At 50.0% G+C, this 22,753-nt stretch overlaps 2 protein-coding genes across 3 annotated transcripts in view; one reads left to right on the plus strand and one right to left on the minus strand.

Moving 5' to 3' along the window:
• SYNM (synemin) overlaps window positions 1–14,548 on the plus strand; it is a 28,455-nt gene extending 13,907 nt beyond the window's left edge. Inside the window, exons 3-5 of the mRNA XM_028122822.2 lie at window positions 5,047–5,117; window positions 8,242–10,694; window positions 11,592–14,548. Of these exons, the coding sequence (XP_027978623.2) occupies window positions 5,047–5,117; window positions 8,242–10,694; window positions 11,592–11,930 (2,863 nt within the window). The 3' untranslated portion in view covers window positions 11,931–14,548. The remainder of the gene's footprint in view (window positions 1–5,046; window positions 5,118–8,241; window positions 10,695–11,591) is intronic.
• A 2,030-nt stretch (window positions 14,549–16,578) lies between these two features.
• The window catches only part of TTC23 (tetratricopeptide repeat domain 23), a 74,637-nt gene continuing 68,462 nt past the window's right edge, over window positions 16,579–22,753 (minus strand). For both annotated transcript variants that reach the window (XM_028122843.2, XM_088024961.1), the window contains 2 exons: window positions 18,092–18,174; window positions 16,579–17,245 (listed from right to left, as the gene is read on the minus strand). In XM_028122843.2, the coding sequence (XP_027978644.1) occupies window positions 17,131–17,245; window positions 18,092–18,174 (198 nt within the window). In that variant the 3' untranslated portion in view covers window positions 16,579–17,130. The remainder of the gene's footprint in view (window positions 17,246–18,091; window positions 18,175–22,753) is intronic.

Here is a 22,753-nt window from a genome sequence, read left to right on the forward strand (position 1 = left end):
TCGTTATCTGACCCTATTCATTGGCAGTGACCTGCCTATGGGACTTTCTTTCATCATCTGGTTTGGTTTTTTACCTAAGTGGACCTTGCCGTTCATCACGTGCTCTGCAGACCAGACCACCAGAGGCCAGCCCTCCCTATGAGGCAGCTGCTCATTCACACCTGGTCCCTAATCTGAATATGGTGAAAACTGGGGCAGGGGCGCCATCCCGAACCCGCCCCAAACCCTTCCCACCTGAAGATCTGCCCCCAAAGCTGCAGGTTGGGAATTTGCAGAAGCCTGGCTAGAACATAAATAGTCTCCTCTCCTCCAGCCCCTGCCCCTGCCCCCCCCCCCAAAGAAAGAGAACAGACCCCAGTCATCAGGAGTAAGGTGTTAGAAAATGTAATGGGAAAAAAAAAAAAATTCAGATCTGAAACAAAAAAAATGCAAAAACCCAGGAATAAACCGAGCCCCAAACCCACAAAACCGTGGGCTCTGAAAACCGTGTGCGCAAGAGGCCCATCCTGGCTTTCTGATCTGGGGGACAGATGATGCATTCTCCCTCAAAATTGAAAAAAGAGGCCTTTTTTTAAAAAAATACTTTGGGGCTGAAATATATAACAGTTGTTCTAAATGTCACCTGAAGAAATGGAAAGCAGAGCCAGACCAGTTTTCAAAAGAAAAGTACTGAAGGGAGTCTTGGCTGGCCAGATAAGAAAATGTAATGCAAAGATTTGCGGCCTGGGCTCTTTCAGGCAAAGTCCTTCTTTTTAAAGGTTAGGTTGGAAACAACAACGTCAGAACACGGTCTTTGTATGTCTGTACAGCGGGGGCGTGCGAGCTTCCTGTTTCCTCTTATGCTGGCTGGGAGCAGAAACCGCACGTTTCAACTGGAGGAAATAAATATTCCATCTCTGGATCCGGACTGCTCATAAAGCAATAGAGATAACTCCTGCCAATGGCAATTTGACCGTCATGATGGTATTTCTGGTCGCTGCATTATTGTGTTAGGCCCACCTACCCCTTTTCATGCACCTGTTCAAAGGAAAACAGTTCTTTGGAATTTCCCCAGCGCTTGGAGAAATACATTTTGTTTTGCTAAAACAAAATGTATTTTTGTTTTGCTCCTGTTTACTTAACAACCGTGTTTTAACACGGAAACTCAGCTGGTTATTAGGTGAAATACTTGAAATTAATAAAATCTTGTAGTTTCAAGGGGAGGAGGCTGAGGGGGGTAACCATACATTTGTTTCCCAGCCTTCCCCACATCACTGCAGAAACGGGTTGCTCTCTGTCCGCCAGGATTTTAGGTTATCCGCCTCTCTTCCCCTCTTGGGACTGTTTCAGTCAACTGAAAATCAGCTTTCTTCTCGGGTCAGTAGATGATGATGATCATGATGATTGTGACCATGGATTGAGCCCCTGTTCTGTGACAGCCGTTGTTGTGAGAACTTTCCAGGTAGCTACCACCACACACCTGTGAATCCTGCCTATTTCAGCAATGGGGAAACTGAGTGACAGAGGATTTGAGTGGCTTGCCCAAGGTCACAGAACTAGGAAGCGGCAGGCCCAGGATTTGAATCCAGGCAACCTGACTCGGGAAGTTTCTCCATCAACCACTCCCAGGGCTTCTTATCTCTGTTTTATTAGTAATCTTGGTCTATCTGTCAATCATTTGATTTTTTTTTTTCCCCCAGTCTCTAGAACAGATGGATAGGCTTTGATAAGTGATTTAGAGCTGAGCGCAGAAGGAATGACCCGGAGCAGCACGGCCTCAGTATTACCTTCCGTACGCCGCCTGAGGTGTGGGGCAGGGCCTTCCCAATTCGGATGGTGCTGCTCGTCGTCTCTCCCTGCTTCCCTTACTGCACCCAGCCGCTCGACCCCTCCAGTCAGGGCGGCAGGCTGTCCCCCACCCTCTCTGGAGCTTGGAGGCCAGGAGGCCCTTCTGAGGCTCCTTCTGCCAGCTCCCTCCCCTTTCCTCCCACCACTCCCCACCTGTGTTTAGCCAGGAAGCACTTTGTGAGCCATCCCGGCCGGCTCCACTGGCATCCCTTCTGGAAGCATCTTCCGACTGTCCCTCTTCCCTCACTCTTGTCCACGTGTATCGGGGACATGGGCGTGCCTTGTGCCCCCAGGGTGGCATTACAGCGGACATGCCCTGAAATTCCATTAGGATAATCTATCCTGGACAGAGAGCCCCAGCCCACCCTGGGCCCTGCTCGGATGACCAGTGACGTCTTTTAGGGCCTGGAGCCTGGCCAGAGGCCACATTATAGCTCACTTACGAGCTATGGATTGATCTCAGACTCCTTAATGAGGCCAGGGACTTGGTTTTCCCGCACATGTTTGCTTATTTTCCTGCTTAAGAGGCCACCAATCTGTGGGGCTGTATAAAATGTTCACTAATAGCTCATGATTCAGGGGGTTGGCATTTCACACAGTCACCACGGCTTGGAGGCCGTTCTCCTCCAGCGCTCTCAAAATAACCAGAGAACGCTCTACCCTTTTCTTTAAAGTTGCATGAGTCTGTTCCTTAAAAATGTGCCCTTTGGTGCTTTTGAGGAACTTTCTGGCATCTCCAGAGTGATTCTGTTTGTGCTCATCCCCTTAGTCCTGTGAGCTGTGCTGGTGGGGCGCAGGACGCCACCTGTGTCACGAGAGGTGACACTAATCCCGCTAATTAAGGCGGGAATTAAATGACCGGTGCCTCGACTGTGCCGGGTGCTGGGGGGCGAGGGGAGGGGGAGGTGACCCACGCCCCTGCCTCCCAGGAGCCAACCCTGCAGAGGGGGACTGAGTTCCTCCCCAGGAGGAGCTTCGTATGCTCTGGGAGAGCCCTGTAGGGGGCTTTTGATGGAAGTCACCAAAAGATGTCGAATATGCCCTGCATTAATACGTTCAGGGAGGGGGTGTCTCTGGGCAGGATTTGTTCTTTTGAAAGTTTGTACGCAGTGCTGTTGTCTTGGGCCTGGCAGGGAGGTCTGAGCAGCTCGTGGGGCCGGGTGCCCAGGCGGCCTGGGTTCCAGTGGACTCTCCCTGATGGGGAGGGAGCTGTGTGCCTTTGGCCAAGACGCTGTCCCTGCACTCAGTCCTCTAACCCCAGAGCTGGGGATGCTTACCGTTGGCCCTGTGTGGGGGTTGCTACAAGGGCTTCCTGGCGTAGCGGAGGGGAGGGTCCGAGCCATTGCTTTGTGCCCAGTCTTAGCCAGGCCTGGTGACCAGCACGTGACCACACACACGCCCTCGCGGGGGCATGGGCGCCCACTCCTAGGTAACCAGCGCATCCTACTCAGGGGCCTGAACTCAGTCAAACTTGGATGGTGGTTAGGATTTGCCCTGAGAGAGGAACTAAAGCTTTCGTCTTTGAGAGGCGAGGGAAGCTGTTTCCCCCAGCCCCCCTGTGCTGCCCTGTCACTGAGCTCTCCGCTGACCCGGACTCCTCACGAGCACTTTCTGTCCTGGCTGGGGCGGCTCGAGGCGGAGGCCCCGTGGTCCCCGGGGTCTGCCCACTGCTGAGCGGCCCTAGGGAAGATCTGAAGTGGAACTTGGCCTTCTCACCAAGCCCCGCCCTGGACGCTGTGGCTTGCCCCCTCCTCGGCGAGCTGTCATCCTGGGGCACACACCCCCAGTGTCCGACTGCTACCCTGACCCTCCCTCTTATTATATACAGACCGCAGAATTTTCTCGGTGATGGAAGCTATTTGTGTTCCTGGAACCTAAAACGCTTGGTCATGAGGATGTGGGATTAACGGTTTGGTGTCCTGTTTCCTGGCTTCTGCCCCGAGTGGAAGGCTCTGGACCCCGGCCCCTCGTCTTCCTAAGCGTTCACACGCGTGCACCTCAGCCTCTGCTTCCGAGTGGAGTCCCACTGGCCATTGTCTTTGCTTCCTGCCGCAGAAGGGGCGCTCCCTGGCTGTCCCCCCCGCCCCGCCTGCCCGTGGGGTTCTCGCCTTCACGGGGTTCGCTGCATCTGAAGCAGAGGGAATAGAGCTCAGCGCCGGTTTGCCCAGACCGCTGAGTCCCTCCCCGCATCTGGCGTCGCTCCCCTGACTCCGTGCCCAGCTCTCCGGGGTAATATCGCTATTTCCAAGTGGGCCCTGCTTCTGGTTGCCCTTTGCCATGCACAGTGTATTCCTTGGAACCGAAGGTAGTGACGACTTCCCACTCTGCTCTAGCGACCAAACAACTGTTGTTCCCATAGCAGCCGGCCTCCTAGGGGGTCTCTCCGAGTGACTGGCCTCCGGTGCCGACCTTCGGGGCCAAAGCCTGCCCCTCCGCTCTGTCCTTGGGGCTCCGAGTTGTGCCCGTGAATGACCGCTTAATGATGAGTCTGCAGTTTTAGACTTCTAGACGTGGCCGAACGGATCAGCCACCCAAGTGCTCTTTGCTGTTTTATTAAAGGAGATAATGGGATGCTTCTCTGGTTGCCCTGAGACCCCTGGGGTGGTGCTGGTGGAAGGAGGGGGGCGGTCTGCAGCTATTCATTCTCATCTGCCTGCCCGCCTGCCTTCCATTCTCTCTCCTTCCCTTTAGCTCTAAGACGTCCCCAGGGAACCCAGCATGAAAACACACATGCCATCTGGCCGCCTTACTTACTAACACATGGCAGTCCCTGCCCTGCTCCTAGTCAGCCCCCAGCCTGTGACTCCAGGACAACCCCAGTGGGGGTTGTATTCGCTCTGGGGCCCTCTGGCCCGGGGTGACCTGCCATGCATGGGCCCCTCCCCGCTTCCCAGACAAGCCAGACCCCTGACCTCCCCTCCTGGGCCCACACCCGGTTCTAGCTCCTCCTCTTTGTCCTGGGTTTGGAAGGGCTTGCCTCTCCAAAACTTCTGAAGCCTTCGCCGCTCATTAGGTTCATCGCTCTATCCAGCCAGGCCCACCGAGCGGGCTTTGCATCCTGGTGGTGCAGTATCTTCAGACACGGGTCCTAAAACACGGGACACTGTGACAGTGTGGTCACCAACCAAATAGTACATACTGTGGCTTACAGCAGCATTTCTCACTCTTCTGTTTCCTGATGAGGTTTTGTTTGTCTGTTTGTTTCAATTATTTTTACAGAGCCTTACTGGAAGGAGAGAGTAATCCAGAAGTATTGGTCTTGACTGAGCGCCTTGAAAACGTGCCACAAGGTAAATAGAAGAAAAGCTAATTATTTAATTTTAAGATGTCTTCCATCTGAGCAGGTTCATTCCATGGCTAAATAGTAAAGCATCATTTGTCTGGAAGAATTGGGGTTAGATATAATTTTTTTTCAGGTGAGTGTCATTCATCCCTCTCTTAAGTACCAAATAGATTTTATTTAATGGGTCATGGTTTAAATAAGAATGTACATGGGAATGCATGGAAAAGTGCTTAGTAAACTCATTTATTCATCTGGCCAGTGTGAGGAGGGAGGAGAAGGTGCTGCTGCAGAGGCGGGAAGCGTGAAGGGCGAGGAGCCTGGACGGGCACTCGTGTATCACCCCCTGTGGAGGGAACGCCTTTTACAGACCGAAAACTTGCAGCTTTAGCACAAGTATGGGGCGGTATTACTTTGTGGAGCAGGGAGTCAACATTCTGGAACTTGCTCCCCCGTGAGGGGCAGAGGTGGGAACAGTTATACCGTTCGTATTACCCCGGGTTGGCCTGGACAGCTCATGTTGATGCGTGTGGTGCAGGTGTCCCTGGGTGCCCTAAGGTCTGTCTTGATTGAGGCCAAAAGCTGTGGAATAAAGCTCATATTCCCTATAGCTGCAGAACCGACAGAACACGTTAGCATTCATTAGAAGGACCCTAAGAACCTGTAGGATAACTTTAGAAAGAGAAAAAAAAAAAGCTTTTAAAGTCCTGTAGAACTTAAAGGGCTTTCTGGCTGAGGAAGGGCAGACTGAATTACGTACAGTACGCTCAGGCTGTGACTCACTCAGCAGAGTTTCAGTCTCTTTGAGTGTTACCATATTTGAAATCATGGCACATTGGGAATGCGTGTATTTGGTACTTCTATCAGGAGAATATTTGGTTAACAGCTCATCTGGAGAGATGGCAGATTCAAACAAAACAAAACACTGTCCATTTTTATTTTTCCAAAAATTGCATCCCTCTTAGGCACGTCCCAGCTTTGAAAGGTCACTGGGTGCAGAACCACAGTTTTGGTTGTAGGTATCCGTGACTGGTTCGGGTTTGGTCATAGATGGCATCTTGACAAGTTTGCTTTCTGATCTTGAGAGTAAGGTTGAAAAAAGCCAAAGATATCATTCACCCGATTTCAAGGTTTACTTAGCTACATTTTTTTTACTTGAGGGTACATGAGTCTTCACTTAGAAGGGAGAGAGGAGAAAAGGGCTGGGGCCAGACTTGGAGGGGAACCAATGGTTAGGGGCCAGGGCTTAAGGGATCACTGACAGCTTTGATCGTGGAGCCTCGGAAGAGCTCAGCAAGAGGGCTCCTGGGAGCCTGTTAACTTGTTTCATTCACTGATTGTTTTGTCAAGCTTCTTAAAGGATAGAGAGACAGTATTTGTAAACTAAATTTAGTTTGGCAATTACGGATTATGCTAAAAGCAAGTAGCATTAGGAGAAAGAGGAAGGGGCGCCTGGGTGGCTCAGTTGTTAAGCGTCTACCTTCAGCTCAGGTTGTGATCCCAGGGTCCTGGGATCGAGCCCCGCATCGGGCTCCCTGCTCTGCGGGAAGCCTGCCTCTCCCTCTCCCACTCCCCCTGCTTCTGTTCCCTCTCTTGCTGTGTCTCTCTCTGTCAAATAAAATCTTAAGACAAAAGAGGACGGGTTGGGAACTCTTTTATGAGGCTTTGAGCTTCCAGATCATTCTGTGTCCTGTACGATATACGTGCCTATTGACTGTTCACTGAATAAATGTACAGATGTGTTCCTAGATAGTGAATTTATCAGTGCTTATGAAGACACTTACGTTTCTTTTGTGATATTGTCTAGAGTAATGCTGGCCACTTGCTCACAAGGTGATAGATCCTGAAACCAGTCTGTCATCTTTCGTATTTCTCGGTGGACCTTAATTAAAAACCAGATGGTTCCTGCACTTTTCCCTGGGTGTTCATCTTCTGGGGCCTCTCTGTTTAGGGAGTAGTATGTTGATCTGAAAAGAGGAATCTTCGTAGAAAATGTCCTGGCCTCGTCTCTCTCCTATGTCCTGGGATCTGTCCCAAAGGGGCGCCTGGCTTTGGCTGCGGTGACAGGGAGACCAAGCTGGGGGAGTAGGCTTTACCCCACTCCCCCGATGGGGTGTGGCAGGCACCAGGGGGCGCTCTCCGGGAGGATGGTGCTCCTGACCACCTTCTAACCACCAGAGGCCATTCCTAAGAGCAGGTGCCCTCGTGGTGGAGTTTGGACACGCCCAAGGTAGCACCCTCGGTGGACGATCCCGAGCCAAGCAGGAAGCCCAGTGGACTGCCTCCCACGCCCAGGATCATGATATTAAAACAGACCATAGGGTTGGTGCCTGGTTGGCTTCCTGCTCTGGCTCCTTGTCAAATGAGAAGTTTGTAAATATTGAAGTGTAAAAATAGATGAAGTCAGGGAGCTTTAGAAAAAGTTAAATTCTGCAGAACTTGTTGGCCCAACATGGAAACCAGTGGCGAATAAGAGCCCATGAAATGGTGGAGGGACAGTGCATTGGTGTTTAGTAATCCTGTACTTTGTAATTATAAAGCTCTTCTCCGCTGAAATGTGTTAAAGAAACTTAGGTCAACAAAGTAGAGATGAATGTTTCCAAACTATCAGGATATTGTAAAATTTCAGCCCCGGAAATGGGCACCCCTGACCTCTCTCTCTTTTTTTTTTTTTTAAAGATTTTATTGACTTATTTGACAGAGGGAACACAAGCAGGGGGAGTGGGAGAGGGAGAAGCAGGCTTCCCGCCGAGCAGGGAGCCCGATGCGGGGCTCGATCCCAGGACCCCGGGATCATGACCTGAGCTGAAGGCAGATGGTTAGTGAGTGGGCCACCCAGGCGCCCCCAGCCCTGACTTCTCTGATATGTGTACCATGCTCTGTGATCACGCGGTCGATGTTTGTTAAGATCAGTAAGTGGAGAAAGGTATTGGCTCGAAGCGCGTGTCATGCTCTATTTTATTGTAACAGGACTTTTTAAACTACCAAAAGAAATGATTTGGGGATTGAAAATCTCTCATTTTTACAATGGCCCTTCTGCCGTCATAGTACGCTTTTATGATGACCGATGGGATTTGACCTGTGGTGATGCTTTTAAGAAGAAAGAAGGTAACGATGCCTGTCCTTTTCCGCAGAGCTCGGGAGCGCGTCCTATCGCTACGCCAGCTCGGTGTTACAGAGGGAAAATGAAAGGAATCTGTTTGCCAGGCAGAAAGCACCCGCGGCCAGCTTCAGCCACAGCCTGGCGTGGCACCCGCACCTGCCGGCCCAGCCCGCCGCGGCAGGTGCTGCCGGAAGAGGCTTCCGAGGCTCAGAATATTCTTCCCGCACCACCACCCGGCAGGAAACAACTTACGAAGAAACTGCTGACAGGCGTGAGAAAACTGCCAAGAGTCAAACCAACTTCAGAACTTTCTCTCCAGCGCACAGTCTTTTAAGAGACCCTGAAGCTCTAGCGCAGACTTTCCCCGAGAGGCCAAGAACCGCAAGTACAAAGGACGCCTCCACTCGTGAGGCCCGAGAGTCTGCTGTGGCCCAGAAGTCCTACCAAGAGCAGCGGGACAATGGGCCGGCAGGCGCTTCCAGAAGCACTTGGTCAAGTGAGAGGACCGTCATTGTGGGAAAGAAGACAGAAGCTCATGCCACGAGGGAGCAAGACAGAAACAGGCCAGGAACCGTCCAGACAAAGCGGGAGGAGAAAATGTTTGATTCCAAAGAGAAGGCTTCCGAGGAGAGAAACCTAAGGTGGGAAGAGCTGACGAAGTTAGATAAAGAAGCAAGAAAGAGAGAAAGCCAGCAACTGAGGGAACAGGGGAGAGGGAAGGAGTCGGCGCAGGAGAAAAGCGTGAGAGAGAGAGAGGTGCCGATCAGTCTAGAAGTCTCCCGGGAGAGCGCGCCACAGGCGGCCCCGGAAGCTTGCCAGACGCCCCCCCAGGAGCACGCCCGGGATGGCACTGGGAGAGGCGTGGAAACCCGGGAGGCCCGGTTTAGGCTGGGCCCCGGCGACACTGCCAGCTCGCCGAGGGGCGAGTCCACGACCGAAACCATAGCGGAAAACATCGTGTCCAGTATCCTGAAGCAGTTCACCCAGTCTCCGGATGCAGAGGCATCTGCTGATGCTTTTCCAGACACAAAGGTCACTTACGTGGACAGGAAAGAGCTTGCCGGCGACAGGCAAACAAAGACCGAGATAGTCGTGGAGTCGAGACTGACGGAGGAGGTCGATGTTTCGGACGAAGCTGGCCTGGACTACCTTCTGAGCAAGGACGTGAAGGAGGTGAACCTGAAGGGAAAGTCGGCCGAGCGGATGATAGGAGACATAATCAACCTTGGTCTGAAAGGAAGAGAGGGGAGGGCAAGGGTCGTCAACGTGGAGATCATCGAGGAACCCATGAGCTACATCAGTGGTGAGAAGGCAGAGGAGTTTTCTACCCCGTTCAAAGTAGAGGAGGTGGACGATGTGTCTCCAGGCTCCAAGGGGCTTGTTGACGAGGGAGAAGGTTATGGAGGAGCAGATACCACGTTCTCAGGTAGTCGGCCTAAGGAGACCAAGTGGCCCCAAGAGAACGTAAGCCACGTCGAGGAAGTCACGGAGGCAGGCGACTCAGAAGGAGAACAGAGTTATTTTGTGTCGACGCCGGATGAGCACCCCGGGGGGCAGGACAGAGATGACGTCTCGGTGTATGGGCAGATCCACATTGAGGAAGAATCCACCATCAGGTACTCTTGGCAAGATGAGATTCTGCCAGGGACTCGGAGAAAAATAAAGAGGGATGATGGGTCGGAAGAGACGGTTGTGAGGCCACCGGATGTCTTAGAAGCTCCGCTGGAGGAAGACGTGGGTCGTACCCACTGGCAAGAACAAGCCAGGAGCGGTGAATTTCATGCCGAACCCACAGTCATCGAAAAGGAGATTAAAATACCACCCGAGTTCCACACGTCCATCAAGGGGGCCTTCAAGGAGCCCCGACACCAGCTGGTGGAGGTGATCGGGCAGCTAGAAGAAAGCCTTCCAGAGCGCATGAAGGAAGAGCTGTCGGCCCTCACCAGAGAGGGGCAGGGCGGGCCCGAGAACGTGTCCATCGACGTCAAGAAAGTGCACACCTCCGGCGGTAGGGCCGTGACCTTGGTTGCCGAAGTCAACCTCTCGAAAACCGTGGATGCCAATCAGTTAGACCTGGAGGAGCTGAGCAGAGATGAAGCCGGGGAGATCGAGAAGGCCGTGGAGTCGGTGGTACGAGACAGTTTGGCCAAGCGGCACAGCCCGGCAGCCCCCAGGAGCCCAGACGGGGAGAGCGCAGCGGAGGCCCCGGCTGCCGGCCTCCGCTTCAGGCGCTGGGCCACCCAGGAGCTGTACTGCCCCTACGGTGAGGAGGACGACGCCGGCAGGGCCTCCCCCGGCACCGAGCCGGCCACGTCCCAGGGGCCCGTGTCGGCCACCGTGGAAGTCACCAGCCCGACGGGGTTCGGCCAGTCGCACGTGCTCGAGGATGTAAGCCGGTCTGTCCGGCGCGTTCAGTTAGGCCCCACTGGGATCTGGAGGACTGAGCACATCTCTCACGAGGGACCCACGGCAGAGGTGGTAGAGGTAAGTGGGGAAGGTGACCCAAGTCAGACAGCCGGCTCGGCAGCCCCCGCTCCCCCCCCCCCGCCCCCCGCACCGGTCTGGGAGGCACCTCACCCTGGGTCCTGATCAAAGTCAAGGGGCCAAAGAAGTCCTCCTCCAGGGATCCGTCCCTGCCTTTCAGGGGGTGGGGCGGCCCAGGAGAGCACGGCCCCATAGAGCTTTCCACAGACACGGAGAGACACAGTGTGTTTGGCTCCAAACAGTCTCATGCTAAAAGGGAAGTCATTTTTCAGGGCCCCATTTCTAAGGGCGGGGAGGGGTGGTGATTATTTTCAAACTGCAGAGTCTGTGGGTACCCCAGACTTCTGTAAAGCTCCTTCAGGTAAGCCCTTGAGGGGGGTTCCATGAGTAAATCCAGGTCACGGCCCCCCTTTCAGACAGAAGGGTGATCAGGGAATGGCAGATCCACGAGGCAAGGTCAAAATTGGGTCTCTGAGGCATCTGGCCACTGAGCAGATCATTCCCTTGCCCGGAGCACTTAGGGACTCAGAAAGCAGTGCTCGCAGAGAGGGCTCGGCAGATGGGAGCCAGGCTGCTCGTAGGTACACAGTGGGCAGGGCGATCCTGGAGAGGGCGCCTTCCAAAGGGCCGGTTCCCCGTCACCTCTGGAGGCCAGTGTGGGAGATGCATCAGGGGCAGAAGAGGCATCGGGCATGAGCAGGTGCACTGGGCGGGGTCCCCGCAGCAAGAAGAACCTCTTGTTCTTCTTGAACAACAGGTTGTCTTCCAGGGACCCGTGTGTGAAACGCTTGCACCTGCTGGCTCAGTGGGTCCCCTGAGCGAGGCGAGTTAGCAGACAGTCGCAGAGTGCTAAGGCGGGTTGCGCTGGGGCCCCAAGACACTCCGTTTCCCTTTCAGGTGGACGTGAGCAACGTAGAGGTGACCCCTCGCTGGACACGAGAGACCACGGTCTTCTTCCCCGCAGGGACAGAAGCGGCTGCGCATGGCTCCCCTGACCGGGGTGCCTGGAGAGATGGGGGCAGTGGGAAGGCCTGGGTGGCCGGCGGGAGCTCGCAGGGCTCTGCTGGGGACGGACGCCAGGTCCCCGGGGAAAAGGGCAGGGAGCAGACTGAGTTTGACAAGACGGTGCAGCTACAGAGGATGGTAGACCAAAGGTCGGTGATTTCGGATGAAAAGAAAGTGGCCCTCCTCTACCTAGACAATCAGGAGGAGGGCAGTGAGGGCCACTGGTTTTGATAAATATTTTGTTTTCAGTGGTATCTTACTTGGTAACATGGCGACACACACACAGGCCTTTACTAATTGGAAGGAGGGAAGCTCACTCTTAAGACGCCCCCTTTTTCTTTCTCCGAATAGCGCTCCAGGCGATGTCAGTTTACTCTATAATCGGTAAAGGTTTCAAATTAATTCACGCCTTTAAAGGTGTTGGAATTTTATTTTTGAGTTGGAACTTTGACAGAAATATTTTTTTATTGTTTTAGTCTTCAAAGTTCCTTTTCCTGGAGTTTTCTCTCCACTGCTAGAGACAATTTCTACCAGTTTTGCTCCTGGTCACAGAAATGTCTCACATCTGCCTAAAATTATAATTAACTATCCATAAGGTCAGATGCCTTTATGGTAACAAGGTAAAAGTAATATATTTACGAGTCAATCTTATTTGCATGTGCTAATATGAAATAATAAACTAGCACTGAAAAGGAAAAGTGTATACGTTTTTCTAAGTCTTCTCGAAAAGAAATCCTAGGAAAGAAGCAGATTGCTTCCATTTAAAAAAAAAAATAAAGCTCTAAATGATTTTTTCTTTAGGAAAAAGTTAAATTCACTTTAAGACCTGAACGAATTGCTTTCTATGTGCAGAGCTTTAAAAAAATATATATATATATACTGTTTTATTTATGGAGAGGACAGCCTCAGCCGATGGTGATATTTCAAGTCCCTAATATATTTGCTATGTTTGCACAGGTCCCAGAACCCTGCACCGGTCCTGCGTGTGTAGGGGAAATGATTCTTGGGACTAGCTTCGAGTATTTTTTTTGCAGTACTAGGTGGTCAGGTAGCGCACGGTCTAAATACTCTTTTTTGTTACAACCCAAGTTCTGGAGTAGCCAGCTCCTATCAGAGTATTCTCGAGCTTCTCTGCACCTTAGCCCTTAGCACCTAAACATTTAATTTTCCTGGTGGGAGGCAGACCCCGAAGACCATAAAGAGAACGTTGATGCTCGGATGAGAACTTGGCTTCCCAGATGGTCGTGCAGTGACCCCCGGAAGCACAGGGCGGACGATGCCTCCCGAAGAAGCCCTTTCAACCCACCTCGAAAGGGGCCAAGGTCTTTCTGAGCTCAGAGACTTCGCGATAAAAAACCACCACCAATCTCAAGGAAGTTTTTGTGTTTTTAACAGAAATGATTACAGCTGGGGTGTTCCGTTCAGGGGAGTGAATACTAATATTGAATAGAAGAAGATGTTTTAGGGGAAGAAGCTGGGCTCCCCTCTGGCTGCCCAGCATTGACGCACCCAGGAGGGGCCCCCAGAAGAAGGTAAAGGCCCTACGCTCCTGGGCCACAGGATGCTGACCTTCACATCCATACCATCGAGTTTAAGACACTAGAGCGAGGGTGCTTTATTGGGTTTGTATAATTTTACATGAGGGCATTGCTTTTAAGGCTTCCATCTTCAGAGGTAGGGCCTCATGCAAAAATATTATCTCTAGCAGCACAGCGTTATTTTAATCCAAGCTAGTTTCTTGCACATAAAGTTGAAACTGTATTTTGCCTAACACAGAATCTAGAGCCGCAGGTAGCGAGCTGAAGAATAACGATTCGAGGTGACATCAGCCTCAAGTGGGTTATGGTGATGGGGGTGGTGGTTATGGCATGGGGGGGCAGGGTCACACAGTGGCTCTCCAGCCCCCAACACCTCCATCTCCTCGGCCTCCAGAAATGGCCACAGCAGAGAGTTGAGGGAGAGTGCAATTTCTTAATAAGCCAAGGAAAAATGCAGCAAAGCTTTCAGGGTGATCTGTCTTATAAACACTGTGAATCCGGGTGTAGACAAAGTTGATTTCCAAATTTAAAGCATTGTCGGCCAGATGAGCCAGTAACTGTCACAAACTGGTACAGAGGTGACAGCTTTGCATAGACTTCTCGTTTCTGATACAGTCAAGGATGGGCTGATTTTCTGTTAGCTGTAGTGGGTGATGGTGTTTGTAGAAGTGATTTATTGGTCAAGGTGACAGCCTACCGGTTTGATGGCAAGACAGACTGAGGATGGGGAGTCTGTTCTGTGAGTCCGAGCGGGCTTAGTTTTATGTCCCTCTCCTGCCTTGTGATCTGGTAAATGAGTGCTAACAGATTACTAATATCGTGACCCACCTCTGTTTGGAAAATAAGTATCTGAGGTCTTAATTTATATTTCCATGTTAGAACACGGATCTTCAAGGAGTAGCCTGCCAAGAGTATTCACCGATATGGACTCCCACGGTTATCTTTGGTTGCTCAGTCTCTGGATCACCCAGGAGCAGGGCAGGCCCTCCACACTGTGCAGATCACCCCACAGCTCCGGGTCCTTTAAAACCAGTCGCTCTGGAGACAAAAGAAATCAACTTTGGGGGTGGGACAGAACCGTATTAACAGAATGCTTTGCACCCTCCCACTGGTGGTTTTGATATTGTGTGCTTTCAAATGTATATTTAGGATGGAATCATTGAAAAAGCTGATCTTTCTAAGCTGTTCCCTACCTAGGGAAATGTCACAAGAATGTATAAAAATAAAAATCTAAGAAAAAAAAACCCACCTTGTTCCTGGAGAAAATGAATGTTTTCTAGTAGGTGTTTTTGTGCTTTCTATTTAATTAAAACCTGTATGTGTTTATATGCATTTTTTTTTTCTTTAAATGGTGGCACAGAATCACTGGGGAGACTCTGTACGAGAAGTTCCGGTTCCTTACCTGAATTAGAACTTGGTGGTGTTCACACACAACTAGAAAGCATGGCGGACAGAGCAAAAACCAGCTGGCTTGTATTCAAACACAGACTGGACAGTTTGTGGTAAGACTGTGGTCATCACAGCCTGGAAGGCTAGTGCTGCAGGGTGACCAGCCATCTCGTTGCCTGGGATGGAGGTGTCTCCCGGGACATGGGACGTTCAGTGCTAAAACCAGGACAGCCCAAGGCACGCCAACACGGCTGGTTCACTAAAGTGCAAATTGGAGGGGTTAGTAAATCATGGCTGTTTCTTGGTGCTTGAAAAACTTGCAGTTGTTGGAGACACAGAAGAGTTATTAGATACCCTTGCCTGTGTGTAACTTTTTTACCACAAAGACCATGAATATCTATGTTCTTCCTCTCGTGTTGAAGTTAACACATGTAATAGATGGGAGACATTTGGGTGGGACATTCCTAAGTTCATTCTTTCCTGGAGTAGGGACAAAATTTTTTAAAATGCGTTTTAGTTTCTGTGATTCCAAGACCTTCTCCTCCAAGAAACGCAGAAAGGAAGAAGTCACATTAGAATTCACTTTTTTTCCCCCAAAAGCCCGGCATGGACTCCTGTCTGCTCAGGCTGCGGCAACAACAGAGCAGACTGGGAGGCTCACACAAGGGACGTTTATGTCTCCCAGTTCCGGAGGCCGGAAGTCGAAGATCGAGGCGCTGGTGGTTTCGGTGCCTGGTTGGGGCTCTCTGGTTGCCTGACGGTCGTCTTGTGTCTTAACGTGGTGAAGAGCAATCACGTCTCGTGTCTCCTTTGATCAGGGCATTAATCCCATTCACGGGGTCTACTCATGTATCCATCACCTCCCAGAGGCCCCACCCCTAGTATTTTCACACTGGGGATTAGGGCTTCATCATGAATTTTGGAGGTACACATTCAGTCCCTGGCAGACTCCAGTGTGTGGTGTATACTTAAAATGCTTATTCCACCATCCATGTTGAAACCCACATCTTCAACTAGATGGAACACTTGGTGAGTAGTGGCCACGTCTTGTGCCTTCATCCCCCCACAGGCCTACCTGGGTGAGTGGGTACCAGTGGTGGTGGCCCGTGTGGGCAGCTCACAACTTCCAAGGGGGGCCAGGGACCCTGCCTCTCTCTCTCCCGTCATGAGCCTTTTTGGTTGATTTCCCCCATCAGTTCTTGAGGTGGCATCCTGCCCAAATGGAACCAGAGTGGCTTTGGGCTTCTCACTGGGTGCTGGGGTGGAAGGGGGCCCGTGCTGCATCCTGCTGCCATCTAAGCACCAGCCTCGTTGGACCGCGGTCCATGGGATGAGGGTGGGAAGGAGAAGGAACAGCGCCACCCACAGCCCATCCCCAGCCACTGTGTACTCTGTCCACCTTTATCTCGCCCCGGCTCTCATTGCTGACAGCACGAAGAGAGGTGCTCAGAACTTCCCACTCTGCTTTTCCGTTCTCGAGTGGCGATGGCCTCCCCCCGCGGGAGACTGAGGAGCCCTGTGGGACACGAGCGCTCGTCTCACTCCCACCCTCCCCACCTCACGTGCTGAACCCAGAGAAAGCTGGGAGAGCAGGGGGCCAAGGACTGGGCCAACTCAAAAAAAAAAAAAAAGAAAAAGAAGCTCCAGAGGGCAGCCATGTTTCTCCTGCCCGGGGTAGAGGCCACAGGAGTCAGCGGTCCTCCCCTGCAGCCTCTCCAGGCCGGCCTCACTCCTGCTCATCTCTCTTCACTCCCTTACCCCTGCCTCCCCTGACCTCTGGCCCCTTTACCACCATTCACTACCTGACTCGCTCTACAGGGTCTCTCCCTCTGTTACCAACTAATTGCACCATTATGTTTAGCGTAGCGTCCATGTTGGGTGGGTGGCAAGCTCTGAGGGGAGGGGGACAGTGTGTCTTGTTTACTGTTGTGTCCCCAGCTCTCACTGGGTGTTCAGCCACATTCAGTGAATGACTGATTGCATGAGTAAAGAGAAGCTTCTCCTGCCCCTCTCTAGGCTCGGAGCAACTCTGAGGCAGGCTTCATTTTAAAAACACATACCAACCCCCAGCACTCCCAAGTTTCCTCATTAGCATTTTATTCTCAATTCCTATTAGCTTCCTATAAGAAAGGGCTTTTTTCCAGAATTTTATTGCTCCAAATCTGACTCCAGATCTGTGCCAGGGGCTCTCCACTGTATTCACACACAGGAAGTTGTAAACTTTTGAAGAGAAGCCTTGCAGCCCCAGCAGTGCTGATGGGTAAAAATTTTTGTTGGCGAGAAAAACCACTTGGGTGGTAAAAAAAGAAAAATTCTTTGTAGAAGCACCAGATCACCCTGGAGGGGATCCACTGTCCAAATGTGGCCCACAGGAAGTCTGCAAACAGCAAACCTTGACCGGCTGTCGGATTCCACCTTCTTGTTGGAGAGGTTGATAGGGGACCCTCAGTGTTGGCGCCCAGGCATGACTAAAGCTCTCTCTGGGGGTGCGGGGGAGGGGGGGCTCAGTCCGCCGCGTTGGGCCGCGCCTTCCCCAGCACAGTGTGCGGGGCCACGCCGGTGTAGAAGGCTGGTTTGGCTTTCGGGGCCTGCCTAGACTTCACAGCCACCTCTGGGGTCCTGCCAAGGAGCAGAAGGTGGGGTGAGTGTGGTGCCCCTCAGACCTCCGCACGGTTTCCGCCCCCAGCCCAGCCCTTGCTGCGGTGAAGGGAAGCCTCACAATTGTGAGCTACAGGTCACGAAGGAGCCTGGGGAGGGAACGTAAATGAGAAGAGAATCCCGGCCCAGGACTTTTTTTCTCCCTCTTTCTAATTCCTTGTGACCATTCTCGCTGAGCTGAGAGCATCAGCCCTTGGCTGGCTCAGGGAGCAGAACACAAGCAGAGAGGTTGGGGCTGGAGGCCTTGCTGGCTCAAGGCTGAAGGGGCCCCGGCTCAGGGGGTGGGCTCTGAGACAGTGCTCCCTGCTGGTTGTCTCCTTGCCTTCCATGCTTCCATGATCTTTCCTTGGCAGTCCGCCCACAGGCTCTGTGAGGTGTAGCATCTCTGCAGCAGAGTGTGTGCCTCTTCTCTGCTCACTGGCTGCGAAAGGCCTGGGGTCAGCCTGCGAGGTGAAGTCAGGGGGCTCTCAGGCCCCCCCCCCATCCTGACAGGCCAGCCGGCCAAGCTAGGGCACTGCGCCCTTGCCTTCCCGCAGGGGAGGTGACCTGCAGGTGCTGGCCTGTAGGAGGGAGAATCCCAGTGTGTGTTTCTGACATTACTCAAGAGCTAATCTCTTCTTAGTATCTGGGCAAGGGAAGCTAGTTTACAGCTGGGTTTTCAAAGGAACCACTGGTCCTGTATAGGTGATGAGTTACAGGAAGTCAGTTAGTAAAACTTCCCACGGAAAGTTCACAGAACCTTACGGAACCAACTTCCTTTGAGATCCGGAATGGCAAAGGAAACAGTGCAAGCAGAGGCCAACTCACTTGGACAGGACGTCCACCGTCTGCTGGGTGGCCAGAGTCCTCTTGTTCTGTGGCCCGTACAAGAGGGTCTGAATCTGAAGACACTGCAGAACACCAAGTAGTGATCATGAGGTTATAACAGTGTCACTGAGAACGTTTCTCAGGAAAATCAAGTCTCCCTTGAATGAAATAAAGACCCATGCCTGACAGAATTGGTGCATGCTCAGGGTTTCTCAGGGACAGACCTTCAGGGACCTTCAATTTGGATGCTCTGAGGGATCCAGGGAACACATGTAAAGTTTTAACACTATTTTACAGAACTCCCTCTGACTAGCTGTATGCAAACTATGTTTACATCCATTTTAGAAAATAAAGGTAAGAACACTGGTATCGACTGGGGATGGTCTCTAGTTTCCATTATCAAATGAGCTTTATAATAGCCCAGAAAAGTTTTTTAATGCTTTTGCTTTTTGTTGTTGTTGTTGTTGTTGTTGTTAAAAAATGCTTTATATTATATGGGCTTTTTATATTCATTACTATACAGTAATTTCTTAGGAATTAATTTATTTAGGAGTTAACTATTTAGCTTATGTCTTACCCAGGGCTAACTCTGGCTTGATTTCTCCCCTCTGCTTACTGGGCTGCCATTTATTTGGTTGCCTGTACCAGGCCAAGGCAAACTCAAGGAAAGGATAAAGATGAAAGTTGTGCCCCCAAATGGCCAAAACCCAACGATGGTTTTCATCCAGAGATAGACAAATAGATCAACAGAACATGGCAGAGAGTCTAACACTTGATAGATGACAGAAGACCCTTCCCCCTGAAGGGTCTAGGGGGAAGAGCTGAACTAGTCAAAACATGGAACTTTTGGGTGAAAACATTGAAGGTTTATCTTTATCATCTTGAGGTAGGGAAGTATTTATTACTTCCAGACAAACCAAAAGTAAAAGACTGATAAAATTTAACTGTATTAAAATTCAAAACATCTATGCACCAAAATTCACCTTAAGCAAAGTACAAAGAGGGAAAGTACAAAGTACAGTGAGGGAAAATACTCGCACAATACCGAGAAGGGATTAGTATTAAGAACATATAAAGAACTCCTATAAGGTAATGAGAAAAACAACCTACCAATAGAAAATAATCAAAAGCCATAAAGAGATTATTCAAAGAAGTTGACAACTAAGTGGCTAATAAACACACCTAAGCTCACTAGTGATCAGAAATGCAAACTAAAACTTCAACAAGGTCATCCTTTCACCTATTCTATTGCAAAAATTAGTCTGATCATGATAACACCAAGCTTTGTCAAGGTATTAAGTAAGAAGAACACTTTTATATATTGATAGTGGGTGTTGAAATTGGTACAACTTTTTAGAACAATTTGGCAATATTTAGTAATGGATAGGTAAATTGTGATATATATATATATATATATGTATTGTATATGTACAATATCATACAGATTTTTGATGTGCTTGTATATATCCACATAGATGAATCTTGTGATTATAGGCAGAAAAAAAGCAAATTGCAGATGAATGCATTATATACTTTTATGTTATATATTATTATAACATATATTATATATACCATTTATACAAAGCTGAAGCATGTAAAACAAGTCCATAGTAAAACAGACAACATGGGAATGATATCAAATTCAGGACAGTAGTCATCTGGAGGGAATAGTGGGGCCTTCAACCGTATGGGTCATGTCTTATTGCTTATATTGAATTGTGAGCTCAAAGGTGTTTGTTACATTCCTCATGCTTTTCTGCATATCTGAAATACTTTATATTTTTAAAATATTGAATTGGTTTTTCTACATGGTAACAGCTTGAGTCAAAAAAAGTGTGAGGGTTTGAGGACTTTGTACTGAAGACTGTTTATTCGTTCTGATCTGCCAGCCATTTTTAGGTCTTTGAGAAAATTAAAATGCAAGCAGCCAAAATGCTTTGTCTTTATAAGATGTGGAAAATATCAAAACTGTCTGAATGTTTGGTTCAATCTGAGGAACTGAGAATGTGGTTCTGGAATCTGAGAATGGGGCTGTCTTCTGGAGGAAAGAAATATTATCAGACGAAGATATGACACGGTTCTTTTTTAAAATAACAGATCTTCACTCTGTTGGTTGAATTATGTAACACCAGGAAGTAATACCCTGGTTCTGTTATTCCATTTAGCATATGATCCAATTTCTCCAAAATCCCACCCCCTCCATCCAACAAACCCCAGCCTTTCTGGGGCCGTGGCCAGGCCTGGCCTAGGCAACGTGCTGCTCATTCCATGGGGTTGAGCCAGCACTGTTTTAATCCACAGATAAACTGTGAACTCGGGAAATTTGGGAACCTGAGAAAGTCCTGTACTGCTTTGGGGGACAGGTTTCCAACCCTCCTCTTCTGCGTGGCTCCCCGCTGTTGGAAGCCTGGGGGTGTCTCCATGCAGGGCCCAGCAGAGAAGGTGCTCAGGAAGGGACTGCAAGCAGGAAGCAAGCAGGCTTTCCCATCACTCCTGCTTGGCAGTGAGAGACCTCTGTCCAGGGCTAACATTCTTGCCAGAATGGACTTCATTTTCTCCTACATGGCCAGAAATACCTTAACTTAGTGTAAAAGATCAGGTCTAATTTTAAACCCACCTGACTCCTCTGTTTACATATTTATGAGTGCTTCTGATGCAGCTCATTTTGAGATGAGCTGATGTCAACATGCTTTGGTGCTAACTTGTTCATCGTGACATTAGAATTTTACTGACATTATAGCGATTATTTGAGACGGTCTGAGGTCTCAGTTTACCCTGCCTTAACAGATGGCCTCCAAAATCCAAAAGTCAGGAGGAATTTCCATCCTATCCCATTGGTTACCAAAGTTTCTCTCTGGCCCCTCATTCCCTAGGGAAAGACATACTAGTAGCTAAATATTCACAGATTCCTGGGAGCAATGACATGGCAAATGACAGAGCTTATACAAATTCTCACTGGTTTTACTAACTACCTCCATTCCAGACCTTGTGTGCTGATCCTTTTCCCCGGGGAAAATGTTTGTAGAGAGAGCAGAGGTGGGAGAGAGGGTCATGATCAATACTCAAGCCCAAGAGAGGTGAGCCCCTCCATCCCCATCCCTACTCCCTAGACCCCGGTAGTCAAGACTCTTCTCTCCCTGGCATGAATAGATTTTTGTAAAGGCTACTTATCCTCATTAAGAAGATTTGCCCCAAATTCTAGCTGAAGCGAGAAGATATGTAAAGGGATGCCAGCTAAGAGAGGGAAACAGGTCCTCAGCCCCTGCCTAATCTCCTCTATGATGACAGAGCCCAGGGACGCCATACCAGGCACCACAACAGGAAAGAATCATTCACCCATTAGCTGGAATAGTCTTCAACAGCTACCTTTTTAAGAGTGAAATCACCCCTCACTGATCCTTACTAGAAAATGTTTACATAGCCGCGTATTTATCTAAGAAACGTAAATTGAATTTCTCAACGTTCTGCTCCTCTTAGCTAAATTTGTTTAAGCATTTTTGCATGAAATAGGTATTTCGATTCTTCTGTTAAAAATATAGACATCGACAGACACAAAGTCAATAAATTGTTAATTGAACCTACTGGGAGTCAGGCATTGTAAACACCTCTCTGAACTAAGTAAAGAACTCCCAAACACTGGCAACAGAACATTCAACACCATAAATAAAAGCTGTTTGGTGTCCTCCAGATTCTTCCAAGGCCAGCGCACTCCGGTCTGATATCAGTCCCTACATGGGTGTTTCTCATTTTTCTTTAAGTCGACAAAAAACCCTGAGGTTTCCAGGATCCAGATGAATTTGGGGGAGCCATGACATTACTGTATTTCTCTTTGATTTTATCTGCAGGACTTGGGAGAAGTCATTTGTGTTTCTATTATTCCTTAAACATCAAACAAGAAGCTTTCCTCCCGCCGCATAAAGACAAAAGGGGACGTTGGCTTCTACACTAGCCTGCAAGCTGTCCCCAGAGGGACCAAGTTTGTGTTGCTTGTCTTTGTGCCCCAGGGCCCTGCCCGGTCCCTGGCACCGGAGTGTGTGCCATATTTGCTAGATGAATGAATAAGGACACAAGTGGACAAGGAGGTCATCTGAGGAAATTCTTATACGGAGCCTGAAGACATGGCTGGACCACATGGCTCCAGGGATCCATCAGCTACCGAAACCTCCAGTAAGGGAACTTCACTGTGGGTACAGCATTACAAACTTTCGCCCTCCAAATCCAGGCAAGTTCAGGGGTTGCAAGAGTGCTGTTGGCTGGGTGCTCCTCCTCCTAGCAGTCATTCATGGCTGCCGGGGTCGTTAAGACACAACCTTAAGCATCTGATGTGGAATTAAAAAAATTCTTTTTGACATGACTGAGTTTGGAGAGCTAGGTTCCTAAGGGGCCCCGGAGACAAAGCAGCTGAGACAGGAGCCATCAGTTGGTGTCTTCCTAGCTCTGGTCTACCTCTGTGCCCCAGAGCTCACGCCTTCCCAGTGTGGTTGGAGGGGTGGCTTGGTGGGGGCAGCTCTGGCATGGAGGTTAGCTGACTCAGTCACTCTGGCTTTAGAAAACCACAACAGCTAAATACCCAAACTCACAAAGAAGCGTATCTTCTGGTTTGGGCAGGAATCCCTCACCTTCTGCAGTCAGAACTCAAGGCCATTCATTATTTTCACAGCA

The sequence above is a fragment of the Eumetopias jubatus genome, unplaced genomic scaffold (genome assembly GCF_037043125.1).
Source record: "Eumetopias jubatus isolate StellerSeaLion01/CBP00866 unplaced genomic scaffold, mEumJub1_p1.0 scaffold_7, whole genome shotgun sequence".
NCBI classification, from domain to species: Eukaryota; Metazoa; Chordata; class Mammalia; order Carnivora; family Otariidae; genus Eumetopias; species Eumetopias jubatus.